Below are 13,707 nucleotides of genomic sequence, written 5' to 3' on the forward strand. Positions count from 1 at the left end.
CAGCAGATCTGGGGAATTACAGACCCATAAGCCTGACCAGTCTCATCTATAAGGCTATGGAATGTATCATTATGGACCTCATAAATAGACATAGGCAACCTCCAAACCCTGGATCCTAACCAATTTGGCTTCATCAAGGACAGATCCTGCCTGTTAAATCTGGTGGATTTTTTTCAAAAATGTGACCACGGCCATTGATGAGGGCAAATATGTGTACACAGCATACCTGAACTTGGCAAAGGCTTTCAACAGAAATCCACACTCGGGCATTAGTGATAAACTTAGCAAACCAAATGTAAATCCTTTCTTCCCCACTGGCTCACAAACAGGCAAACAGTATCAAAGAGTGTGAATCCACATCAATCGGTAGACCTGTTACCAGCAGGGTGCCACAGGAACCAGTGCTGGACCCCCCCCCCCTACTGTTTTGATGTATACTTCTCAAAAGTTCAGGTCAAAACTAAAGGGTTGTGGCTGATCAAGTTTCCCCCAAATTATGTCGGTATACTCCAGGAGGGTCTTAAGCATGCCAACGACTGGTGTCTTAGTCACGGTCTCAAACTGAATGCAGGGAAATGCATCATCATTCCCTTTGGCACAAACAATGTCCCCTCACACTGTCAAATCAGCAATACCATAAGTACCCATGAAGTGGTAAGGGACCTGGGATCACAAATTGACTGAAACCTTAACTTTGACCACCATGTGTCTGCTGCAGTAAGGAAGGCTTTCTATGTAGCCCACTTGATTAGTCAAGGCATTGCCTCGAGAACAAAAAAGGTCATAACCCCTCTATACTTAGCACTTATCTGACCCATAATTGAGAATAATACCCCATTCAGCAGGTACTGTACAAAGCACCAGCAGCAATCAGAGACACCTCAGAGGTTTCTAACAAAGAAGATTAAGGGACCCCAGCACATGCCTTACACAGACCAACTAATGTCCCTGTTACTATACTCTGTATCATACAGACTTCTTAGGGGAGACTTATGCCTTGCTTGCAGAGCAATCTCAGACACAGATCTAATGAACTTGCTACATATCTGTAAATTGAATGGGGCTAGGGCTATACCCGTAAAAGGGATCTAAATATAGCCTGTGACTTAAATAGGACATGTGGGAGGAACAGATTTATATCCCAGTGACTGCCACATCTTTGGACAAGGCTATCTGTTAATGTGAAGCAAAGCACCTCTATGACACTGTTCTAGAGGAACCTGGAGGAGTGGATGGGGAACCTTAAATTCTTATCAGTGATAGCACCCACAACCCTCCTGGACATGGGCAGACATTAATAAATGCAGTTTTGGGTATTAACTAACATTTCTATAGTATTACATTGGGATGAAATGGCTAGGCTTGAAATGACCTCTAGCCTAGTAATCTCCTATGATCGTGGTAGAACAGGACAACTTCCCAGTCTTAGCCAGGGCTGTTCCTGGCAGAGTAAGGCAAGATTTGGTTGCATGTTCTCGTGTTAGAACAGTAGAACTTTCCCAGATGTAGCTAGGGCTGTCCCCTACTGTTCTGAAGACAGCTAGGCTGTCTCCTACTGGTCAGATGACAGCTGATTCCATCTTAGGACCTCACCTAAGACTTTCTTGTAAACCTATTGGCATGCTGTTTGGGGGCCTTGGGTGTTTGAAGGACAATGGAAAGTCTTCCACTCGGACCTCTAAGTGGATACAGCTCTTATTTCAGAGGGAGATGTACCCTGTGCCACCCCTTTCAGTCAGTTGCAAGTACTCTTCATATTTTGGATGACTTGCATACCTTTTGTTGGCAGTCTTCTGCCAGCTGTCTTAAAGGAGGCTGGGACAGAGGCCCAGATTTGGTGACTGAGCAGCTCCTTCATGAGTACATCTGCTGGTAAGGTACATCTCCCTTTGCAGGAATTAGGCAAGCCTTTTAGGCATGAAGCCCATCTCTCTTGGACCTCTAGGTTCTGTGGTACTGAAGTATATCCTTTGGCTGAACTACCTTACTTTTATACCCCTGTCTCTGAGAAGTACCTCAGAGCTTCAGTCCCAGTGGGGCAGGAGCACATTTTTATCCTATTTGCAGTTGGGTTTCATAACCTTATTCTCAACTAAAAGCCTGCATCCATTTTATTCCTGAACTAGTTTATTGATCTTCAAGGTTATTTATTTTTTTTTTTTTAGGATGTCAAAAGCATTTCATCTGATTTAGTTAGACTGACTGACTGTCTTCCTGACTTCAGGGAGAGTAGAGTTCAAAATTCTAGTCGTAGACTTCCTAATGAACTGCTGCATCAGTTCTCCTCTGTCTTTGGACTGCTGTGCTCGTTGGTCCAGGCTGCTGTCAGTTACCCCACAAATGGCACAACTGCATCTAATGCTTTTTAGAATACATTTTTTGCAGATGTCTATTCTGGGACCGTTAGGTTGGTGATGCTGTCTTTTTCCACACATAGCTGTATCAAATGCAAGTTAGACCTCTCTTGTTAAGACTTTGACTTCATTTGCAGGACTCTGCCTTCTGAGCCGCCTTCTAGGGGAATTCCTGCTGTTCCTGTTATCCTTGTAATGTACACTGCTTTAATTTCTTGAAACTATGGGCTCCATCAGTAGGATTCCTTGATGTTAACTATGAAAAATGTAAGTTAGTTATAACTGTGGTTAGATTGCAGTGTCAGTAACTCAACAGGTAGCACACTTTCCTCTAAATCCTGGAAAATTGGAAGGTTTGGTGTTCTATTCCCACATTAGGCATGTAGCTTTATTTTTCAGTGATGAATTCGTAGCACATCATAATGAGAGTGCATCACTCCTGAATGCACCAACCTTTGGATCTGACATTAAAACTAGGTCTGGTTTGTCTGAGTTAGTGGTAGCTTGGGTAGATTTAAAAGAAACCAAAACACATCAGAAAGTCTGGGATTTATCCTGGGGTCTTGGCAAAATTTCCACTAGTCAGTGTGATTGTCACCTTGGGTCTTCCATGAAAAGAAGCTGCTGGCCTAGTGGGACCAGTTTGGTCAGCAAAACATAAATAAATCAACTTACAATTGTTTGTTTATTTTTTTTTATGAGAGAACTTTTCTTGATGCATCTGGAATACTGTCCTGACATCCCAGTTTTGGTAGATTGCCACTCCAGCTAGTGTTTTACTTGTTGAGAATTGATTGTAAGGCAGGAAGGTAAGTAGATTAGCTATGGAGAAAAAATGGGAGGCATGGAAGCTGAGCATGGACTCGCAGTCAGCATGTTACTTCATAGTGTGTATTTCATAATTGGCACTTGTCCATCTCTGAGTACTGGAACTTAGAAAAACTGCCATATTCTGATTGACAGAAAGGAAGAATCCAGCCATAGCAGCCAAATTCTGACTGGTAGAAAGCGTGACCCCCATCATATAAACCATCAGTGTTGGGGGGGGGTCTTCCTATAGAATATACCCATTATTTGCAGAACACTGTTTATTATGATACAGATGCACTTAAATTTATGTTTGTATTTTCATCTTCCTTTAACATTGTTTAATCTTGCAGGATGTTTTACTATATTACCTGATGTGTAATGGTAGTTTTGAAACTTGTTGATCCTGTGCATGGTATTTTTTATCAAATTTCACTTTATTTTGGAAGCAGACTTTTTTCAGAACTATACTGGGTCAGTGTTACATGTGAGGCTGTTAAACATTTTAGTTTGCCTTGTAATTCTGTTTTGTTTTAATTTCAGGTGCTGCTGTGGTCCTTACTGTACCTGAAATGGTTTTATTGGAAAAGGGAAGTTTACAAAATATTAGTGTTGCTCCAAAGTAAGTTGTGGCATTTTTGTTTTGCTCTTTGTAATGGTGACAGTGAATTTATGTCCCCATTTATCCAGTAGTCAAACTGTAAGCTAATTAATATAATCATTCATTTGAGGGTTTGAGTACTACTTTCTGGTTTTCTTTGTAATGCATCATATCACTGCATATATGGTGTTAAAATAGTAATGGTCCAATAGAAAACTAGAGGTCTGATAAAGGCAAACTTAGCTTTCCTTATTCAAATAGCTCATAAGTTTCTCTCTTTAATTTTCCAACTTATCGGATAAACTTCATTTGCTTGATGTAACAGTTAAATAACTGCCTGTAAAAGCCTCACAGGTGGCTTGGAGGGTATAAGCCCAAGTCTCAGGTGACCCAAGTTTGATAGGCAGGTTAGGCCGCCAATGATGTTGCAAAGAGGATGTGTATGCTTGTTCTAGGGCTCAGAAGCATGCTGCTTATCTTTCTAGCACAGCCCTGGAGGCCATAGCTCAGAGATGAGGCCAGGCTGAGGAAAGGGAAGTCATGATAACACATGGGCCCACAGCAAGGCTCAGGGCTGACGTCCGCACTTAAGGAGGAGACTAATGCCTGTAGAAAAAAAAAATGCAAGCTGGAGGATGAGTGCTCCAATGGTGAGGGTTCACCTAATAGGAAGACTGTCTTGGCATTGGTGGGCAGATGTCACGGTTTAAAGAAGCAAGAGAAGGAGCAGCAGGAGCAAGCCATGGAGGAAGCCTTAAGTCAGCTGCAATAACTGAAGAAAGGTAAAGTTTACAACACTTTGGTGATACAAATGTATATTATGCAAGGTAAAATGTTGTAATCTTTTTGTTTTATATATGTATGCATTTATTTATTTGCTTATACTGTTTACTGGCTGGATTAGTTTTCAGAGGCGACCCAAGCTAGAAAGAATTTGGCCAGAGTACCCCGGAACTTTCCCTACCCCATTTTTGCCAATAGGTGGCACCAGAGGGCTGCTATAATGATGAGGAAAGAGATCCAAGATGGAGGAGGACAGAGAAAATGCTGACATTGAAATGGAGCAGGTCAGTATGGATATTCAAGGTGACCAACTGTCCTGCTTTTTCCAGGATAGACCTGGTTTGGAAGTTTCTGTCCCGGAATCCTGAACATTGCCTTTGGGACACAGAAATGTCCCAGTTTAGACCGCTTAGTCTGAATGGTGATGGGCTTCCCGGGGTGGCCAGTCCCCCTGCTTTCCCATCCTGAGCAGCTCTGGGGACTTTGCGATTTTTCAGGGATGCCACTGGGTATGGGGTAAGGTCGGATGCCTTCACCCTGGCAGGAGCCTTCCAGGCCCTGCCACAGTCCTTCAGTCGCTTCCTCAAGGACTTCCATCGTGGGGGGCTCTGCCTGACCCCACTCACCCAGGCAGGAGTTCCTCAGGCCTTTCAGCCATCTGCTTGCGCTCCCTTACAGACTTCTCTCAGGGCCGACCCGTACAGGCCTCCCCATCAACCTGACCAAGGGACCTTCCCTGGCCGTAGCTCCCCATGTCAAGGGACTCCATCACCTCCATGTCTCCTGCAGGCTGCCAAATCATGCTGGATCACTTATGCCCTCAGACCCTTTCAGCAGAGCTTCCCTTTGATCTTGTCCACCCCTCCAAAACTCCCCTTGGCCGCTGAGGGGCAGATCCACTCATGAAGGCTTTAGAATCCCCTTGCTTTCCCATCCAGAGCAGCTCAGGGGACTTGAGATTTTTCAAGGATGCCGTCAGTTATGATGTGAAGTTGACCTATATACCTATGCCCCAGCAGGAGCTCTCCAGGCCCCTCTGCTATCCACCCTGGTGCTTCCTTACAGACGTCTATCATGAGGAGCTCTGCCTGACCGCGCTCACCCAGGAAGGAGCTCTTCAGGCCCTGCTGCTGTCCGCCCCAATGCTCCCTTAAGGAATTCTGTTGTGGGGAGACCTGCCTGCCCCCCTCACCCAGGTAGGAGCTGTCCTGTCCCAGTCATTTTCCACCTCTCTCTCTCCCTTCCAGACTTCCATTGGGACGGGCCCTCTCTGAGCTTCCACTTCTACCCAGGAGAGAGCTCTTTTCCAGGATTGCATATCCCTTGACTGCTGCCAAATTATGAAGTGTTGCATGTGCTCTTGGAGCTTCTCAGGGGATCTTCCCAGCCTTATCGAACTCTGCTGGACAGCGAAGCCTCAGACAGTCCCTCATCCAGACATCCGTGACACAAATTCTTCCCCTTTGGCTTGCACCAAGGGCTTTCAAACTCATAAGGCAAATGGCCCTGGACCCCCCCCCCTGCACTTTTTGCAGCACACCTCAGTCTCTCTCCCGCATGGTGCCAGGCGCCAATGAATGTGCATCCCTTCGAGCCTCCTAGCATGTGGCCTCTTGCCTCCTGAGTGATGCCGTTCACAGAGTGGCATCTCCACAGTGCTGGGTGAAGGATGGGACACCAACTTGCCAGCCCTGTTGTGAGATGATATAGCAGCCCTATCTCCACTCCCATGGGGGCCGGGAGAATGGGATTGCAGACCTGGCTTCTTGGGGCAGCCCTCAAATATCCCAGTTTAGGTCCTGTAACAAAATGGTCACCTTGATATTGTTGTGATTGCAGATCATGCAGAAGTCATGGTGACAGAACAAGAAGGAGGTGTAAGCATGCAGGTCTTGCTGAATTTAATAAACCGGGGTGGTCCAGAAAACAGCGATGCTGTAAAATGAAGTTACACAGTAGAAGTAGTGTTTTCTGAAGGATTAAAGGAGAGCACTGCAGTGGAATCAGAGAAGAAAGGCAGTAAGCAGATTCTGGAAAATTAACTGTTTGGTGCATGTTTGGCTGGTGGAGAAACTACAAGCTTTAAGGACATGGACTGGCAACAGTGTTTCAACAAGAAATCATCTGGAAGCTTAACTTTTGCAGCAACAGTAAAAGAAAAAAAAAAAGACTGGCATCCAGAATAGAAATACTAAATAAGCAGGAAAACACAGGAAGGAGGATAACAGACTGAAAGAAAACAGGCAGTGGTAAGATTTAAGTTTTAGAACTAATGAAGTCACAGATGGGTATAAAGTGCTTGACAATGTAATTGTACTTCTGAGGTTTAAAGGCAGGATAGTGGAGTACTGATACATGTGGGAACAGAGGATTTCTGAGAGGTAACTTTCGAATCTTTTGCCCTGCTAAAGAAGATATGTGAAGTGAAAAAGAAAAAAAAATGACTGTCCTATGGAAAGTGTACATTCTTCTGAATTTAGCACTCCAGGTGAGGAAAAAAATACTGTTCAGTTTAGAACTGACACTGGAAAGACTGAACTGAAAACTTATTAACTGAATGTTAAGATGCATGCAATTAAAAAAGTTTATGATGCAAGAAATGTGTGGATGGGGGAGTGTGGGTGAGATTTGGGTAAGTTTATATGGGAAGGGAAGGTTAAACATGTTTCAAATGTGATTAACATGACTAGAGAAAGCGGTACAGTAAAATACTGGGGGCAGCCAAAATCCTGTTTTTATGGAGCAGAAGATCATTCATTGTTGGAATGCGAAAATAGAAAAAGATGCAGTCAAAATTGAGAAACAGTCATACAGTGTGGAATTGTTTACCTTGTTGTAGTAAAGCTGGAGTTGTTTACCTTGTAGTAATGCTGGAGTTGTTTACCTTGTAGTAATGCTGGAGTTGTTTACCTTGTAGTAATGCTGGAATTGTTTACCTTGATGTAATAATGTTGGAATTGTTTACCTTGATGTAGTAATGCTGGAGTTGTTTACCCTGATGTAGTAATGCTGGAGTTGTTTACCTTGTTGTAGTAATGCTGGAGTTGTTTACATTGATGTAGTAATGCTGGAGTTGTTTACCTTGTTGTAGTAATGCTGGAGTTGTTTACCTTGTTGTAGTAATGCTGGAGTTGTTTACCTTGATGTAGTAATGCTGGAGTTGTTTACCTTGTTGTAGTAATGCTGGAGTTGTTTACCCTGATGTAGTAATGCTGGAGTTGTTTACCTTATAGTAATGCTGGAGTTGTTTGCCTTATTGTAGTAATGCTGGAGTTGTTTACCCTGATGTAGTAATGCTGGAGTTGTTTACCTTGATGTAGTAATGCTGGAGTTGTTTACCTTGATGTAGTAATGCTGGAGTTGTTTACCTTGTTGTAGTAATGCTGGAGTTGTTTACCCTGATGTAGTAATGCTGGAGTTGTTTACCTTGTTGTAGTAATGCTGGAGTTGTTTACCTTGATGTAGTAATGCTGGAGTTGTTTACCCTGATGTAGTAATGCTGGAGTTGTTTACCCTGATGTAGTAATGCTGGAGTTGTTTACCTTGATGTAGTAATGCTGGAATTGTTTACCTTGATGTAGTAATGCTGGAATTGTTTACCTTGATGTAGTAATGCTATAGCTCATTTTTGGGTGGATTATCCACTGACACAGGAAGAAAGGCTTGAAGAAGAAAACCACTTTATGTAAAAAACAGTCTGAGCAAGATGGTGCAGCTACGGATGATGGTGGATAAGGAAGAGAATGAAGGCAGTGATGGATAAATATGTTCTACAGAATATTGAAACAACAACAGAAACAAATTTGGAAGTACAGATATAAAACAAATGTCAATAATTATAATGTGGTAAAAGGAGAAGGGCATACCGCAACAGATGAAGAAAAAAAGCAAGAGAAATTAAAATCTATTTGGGGAAGAGTGAGAAGGAGAAAAATGTATTTATTTATATTTATTTATTTGCATTTGATAACCGGGTAGTGTCTGACTGGCCAGAAGCCCGTTTTCAGTGGAAACCCAGGGAGAAAAGCTCCAAGGAAGATTACATAATTATACATTTGTATATATGACAATTGTAATACGAGTTCAAACACAAGTTCTTTGACATTGTATCTAAAAGCATATAACAATGGTAGTACAATAAGCTTGCACTATTCATACAAACAAAATAAAATATATGTTTGTTTTTTTTGTTATTTTTATCCTGAAAAAAAAAATCACAAACTGAAGCTAAGAAGTCTCCATTGGCAAGAAATATTGACAATGGGTGGTGGGCAGAAGGAAGTTAGACAGTAAGGGGTTAAATTAGTTAGCCTGGTGGAGAATGTCCTTTAGGGACTGTTTAAATGAATCTGTGTCATTGATGGACAGAATATGCTGAGGTAGAGAATTCCAGTGTTTGGCAATGATATGTGAGTATAAGGAGATGTCATGAGATTTTTGGGTTTTGTTAACCTTCAACAATACTTTATCAGCAGACCTAAGAGATTTTAGGTTAGTGCAGGGTTGGACAATTTCAGATAGAGCTGGGCAGTTGTCAGGTTTGTATAAGACTGTATGGTCAGTTAGTAGCTGAGTCAGAGTAAGCAGGCAAGGGAGCTCTAACCAGTTCAGCTGGAGAAGGGCAGTGCTATGGTGAGATCTTTGAGACTGATTAGTGGCAAATTTGGCTATTTTGTTACAGCAAGATTCAAGGCTATTCGGTTCAGATTTACGAAGACTGGTAAATATTTGTGAACAGTAAAGCAGGGAAGATAAGAGATGGGGTCTGGCTGTTGCAAGTCTGGCATGGTCATTAAGATACGATTTAGCCCCACAGAGAGAGCCCAGTTTGACATTAACTTTTTTAATTGTTAGGCAAGGTGTTTGTCAAACTTAAGTCCACTATCAGTTGTTGACACCAAGAAGTTTTGTGTGTTTAACGGGTTCTATTTTTGTGCTATTGGAGGAGGAAATAGAGATAGGTGGTTGGTTGATTGTTCAGGTATTATAGAAGACCATAAGCTTGTTTTTATTGGGGTTAAGTGCAAGTTGATGGGTAGTTTTCAGTATTGTGGAGGGCTGCCTGAGTTTTTTCTTGGAGTTCCTTGACAGAGGAAGCAGAGCAGATTATGGAAGCATTGTTACCATATTGTATGATTGAGGTTGGATTTGCTAAGGAGTTTAGGTCATTGTTAAAAATTGTGAATAAAAGTGGGCCAAGGATAGAGCCCTCCTACACATACAGGGAGCGGGGGGGGGGTTTATTGACCCATAAAGTGGCTTGTTTCCCATCTAACAGCTATGAACCCAGGTTAGGGCTTCAGAGCTGCAGTGGTAGAAAGCCAGTTTGAGAAGTATTTGATGAGATAGTGTCCAAATATTTTGACATGTCTAGCAAGGTAGCAGAGACTAGTTGTTTTTTGTTTTAGAGTTGAATTACAGTATTAGTAAAGCCAATTAGAGCAGTACTGCTGCTATGCCTAGGTCAAAAGCCATGTTCTGTATTAGATAATAGATTGTTTGACAAAGTGGTCTAATACCCGTTTGTGTATACATTTTTCTAAGATTTTGGCAAGTAATGACAAATTGGCTATGGGTCTGTAGTTGGATACATCAGTAGAGGGACTGCCTTTATGTAACGGTATGACATGAGATATTTTCCGTAGGAGTGGTACGTAGTGTTTAGAGATAGAATGGTAACAGAATAAATATAGGGTAAGTGATGGAAGTAACAGCTAGTTGTAGAAAGTCACCAGGTAGCTTGTCTGCAGCTAGTGTGCAAGGTTTTAGTTTAGAATGGAGATTTTTTTAACAACTTGTTTGGATAGGTTTGAGATAGAGGAGGGTAGAATTGTTGGTGGTTTGTGGAATGGGACAGATGCATATTAGGGAAGTAAATAGTGTGGGAAGAAATAGCCAGGGAATTGTTTTGGCTAGTCTTGTATAGGCCCTAGGGCCGATAGCCTAGTACCAACCTATGTTAGAGACGTTATTGAGTTAATAAAATGGGAGTTAAATTGAGTGGCTATGCAATCACTTGAGTTGGTTAGAGTTGGGGCTGAGATAGTGGGTTTTCCTGGGTTGAGAAGGAGGTTGATTGCTTGCCAAAATCTTTTGGGATTTTTCTAGTATTTTAGCTGACTTGTTTGGAAGTAGGTTTTTGTCTTGTTTAATTAGTTTTTTGGTTTGAATTCAAAGTTTTTGGTAGGTAATGAGATTTTGTTTACTTCTGTTATTCTGATGCCAGGCTCTGTCCCTTTTAACAACCAGGGAAGCTGTTTGGATTTGGTACAAATTTTTTCTAATTGGGGCTAGATCATTGTGTGTGTAGAAAAGCACTGTTGAAGTACTGTACTGCACTGCACGGTCCAAGTGAAGAATTTTTAAAGGTGCTGAGTCTTATTGTTGAAGAAGAGTATTAAATAAGGTAGGAGAAAAATGCTTTTTATTTTTATTGTGATTGTAAGTAATGTCTTTTGGCTATTCCTGTCCGCTAATGATTGGCAGTGGATTTTTTACAGTGCCGAGTTGCCAGCCTGATGCCCAAGATTCAAAGAAGGCACACCCATTCACACACTCACCTACCTGCATGTCTTGATATGTCACTTGACCACGGGGAGGACATGCAGACTCCACATAGAAGGCGCTCCAGCCGAGAATCGAATGGGAGAATCTCTTTTTTTATTGCGAATGTAGCAAAATGAAATGTTACAGGAATTGTGTGTATGTTTTCTAATCAAGTAGGTAGAGAAGTGATGACTTAGTGTTTCAGGGAGACTCCCAGCATCATAACTAATATTGGATTTGTTTGTTAAAATCCAGGCAAGAAGGGATTGCCTGTTGGTGTGTTTGTCGATGTGTGTGGGGTGATTAATTTGTTGAGAGAAATTGTACAGGTTTATAAAGTTAGTAGGGGGGGTTAGAAGAGCAGGTAGTCCAGTCAAGGTTAAAATCTCCAAATCTAATAGTTTCATGGCTGAAGTTGGTAGAGGCCCATTCAAGGATGTTTTCACTATTTTGGAGGTTATTAGCAAGGGGGCAGGTAGATTGCTATAAAGATAATGGACTTGTGATTATTCATATCTAGGTGTGCTACTAAAACTACTGAGTTAGGGATATCAGGTGGAGTAGAGTTCAGTTGTGCCAATTTAAGATAGTCTTTAAATAAAATAGCAATCCCACCACCACAGCTAGGTAGTCTTAACAGTTCTGAGGATGTTATAACCTTTGGGAAGAAATTCTTCAGATTTAATATGAGGCCATGTTTCAGTAATGACGGCTAGATCAGGAGAGTAAAGGGCAATAGCAGCATGAAATTCATGTACTTTATCAAACTTCTGAGGTTGATGTTAATGATGAAGGAAAAAACAATGCAGCTGATGAAATAGGGGAAAAAATGCAGCTGCCACAAAGGATGCAAAACAGGAGGAGAAAGTTTCAGTGCTGGTAGTTTATGTAAACAGTAAAAGAAGTGAAGTTAGAGGCCTGACAGTAACAGAATGGTGCAACAAAATAAACATGGACATTACAGTAAACTCTCAGTTAACTATCACCATGGGGATTGATAGATGCTGGATAACTGTTGTTTATGGTTGCTTGAGAGTTGCTATTATAAACAGGCCTAATACTGTACACTGTACTATTTGTTTCGTTAGACTTGTTCTCAGGTTGGGGGAGAGGGAATTTATTCCCATCTTCCTTTTTAAAACTCTAAAAACGTAAAGTATGTTTCTCTGTGGGACAGAAAGTGCAACACGTGAACATTGTACTGTACTTTGATTTTTTTTTCTGGTTGCTTGTGTTCTGATTAACTGAGAGTTTACTGTATATATACAGTATACACATAGGCGACAGTCTACTTAATGTCGAATGTGTGATAAGAGAACTTGGGACCCAGGTGGACAGTAGTCTCTCCTTTGGTAATCACATCGCCACAGTAGTCACAAAATCCTTCCACGTGGCACATCTCATCACAAAAGGGGTTTCATCCAGGAAAAAAAGAGGTCATTGTTCCCCTCTACTTGACACTCATTAGACCCATTATAGAGTACAATGCCCCTTTTGGAATGTACCTCACAAGACATCTGCAGCAGCTGGAAAGGCCACAGAAGTACCTCACAAAGAGGATTACTGGCCTCAAACAGATGCCCTACACTGACCATCTCAAAAAACTCCAGCTTTACTCTGTAGCATATTGCCTACTCTGAGGTGATCTTTGCCTAACATATAAAGCTATGTAAAACCCAGAGCTGATGGACATGATACACCTAAAGAAATCCCAATCCCACCGAGCTATACGCTATAGGGACCTAAACATTGTCACCACAATAAATAGGACATGCTGGAGGGATAGATTCTTGTCCCAGAGACTTCCCATACTCTGGAACAAGCTACCCATGTATGTCAAGCAAAGTTCCTCATTAGCACTCTTCAAGAAAAATCTTGATGAGGGGATGGGAAATAGGAAATGCACCCCGGGGATCACTTCTGTGGCTCTGCTTAACAGGGGCACAGGAAAATAACTTTCTTGGGTGGTGTAAGCCACGGAACCTTGTTGTCTAGGCTTACGTAGGCCCTTGGGCCAATAGTCTAGTATCTACCTATGAACCTTTATATATATATATATATATATATATATATATATATATATATATATATATATATATATATATCTATGTATATATCTATATATATCTATGTATATATGTATATATATATATATATATATATATATATATATAAAATACACACACACACACACACACACACACACACATATATAGGTTCATAGGTTGGTACTAGGCTATCAGCCCTAGGACCTATACAAGCCTAGCCATAACAATTCCCTGGCTATTTCTTCCCACACTATTTACTTCCCTGGACCCCTGTCTAGCAGGGTGACTGACATGATCCCCGGGGTGAATTTCCTTTCTTCCATCCAATCGTCAAGGTTCCTTTTGAAGAGGGCCAAAGAAGCACTCTGCTTGACATGTATGGGCAATCTATTCCAGAGTCTGGGGAGTTTCTGGGTCAGGAACCTATCCCTCCAGCATGTTTTGTTAATTGTGATGACAAGGTTTAGATCCCTGGAGTGTGTGGCTCTGCGGGATTGGGATTTCTTTAAGTGTAGCATGTCCAACAGCTTTGGGTTTGACATGGCCTTGTATGTTAAGCAGAGATCGG

At 41.7% G+C, this 13,707-nt stretch overlaps 1 protein-coding gene across 1 annotated transcript in view; it reads left to right on the plus strand.

Annotated features, from left to right (window-relative positions):
* Positions 1-13,707, plus strand: part of CTNS (cystinosin, lysosomal cystine transporter) — a 391,269-nt gene that overhangs the window by 94,315 nt on the left and 283,247 nt on the right. The window contains exon 3 of the mRNA XM_044090703.1: positions 3,705-3,783. Within this exon, the coding sequence (XP_043946638.1) occupies positions 3,705-3,783 (79 nt within the window). The remainder of the gene's footprint in view (positions 1-3,704; positions 3,784-13,707) is intronic.

Source organism: Protopterus annectens, chromosome 13.part0 (assembly GCF_019279795.1).
Source record: "Protopterus annectens isolate FY-2018-M chromosome 13.part0, PAN1.0, whole genome shotgun sequence".
Classification (NCBI taxonomy): domain Eukaryota; kingdom Metazoa; phylum Chordata; order Ceratodontiformes; family Protopteridae; genus Protopterus; species Protopterus annectens.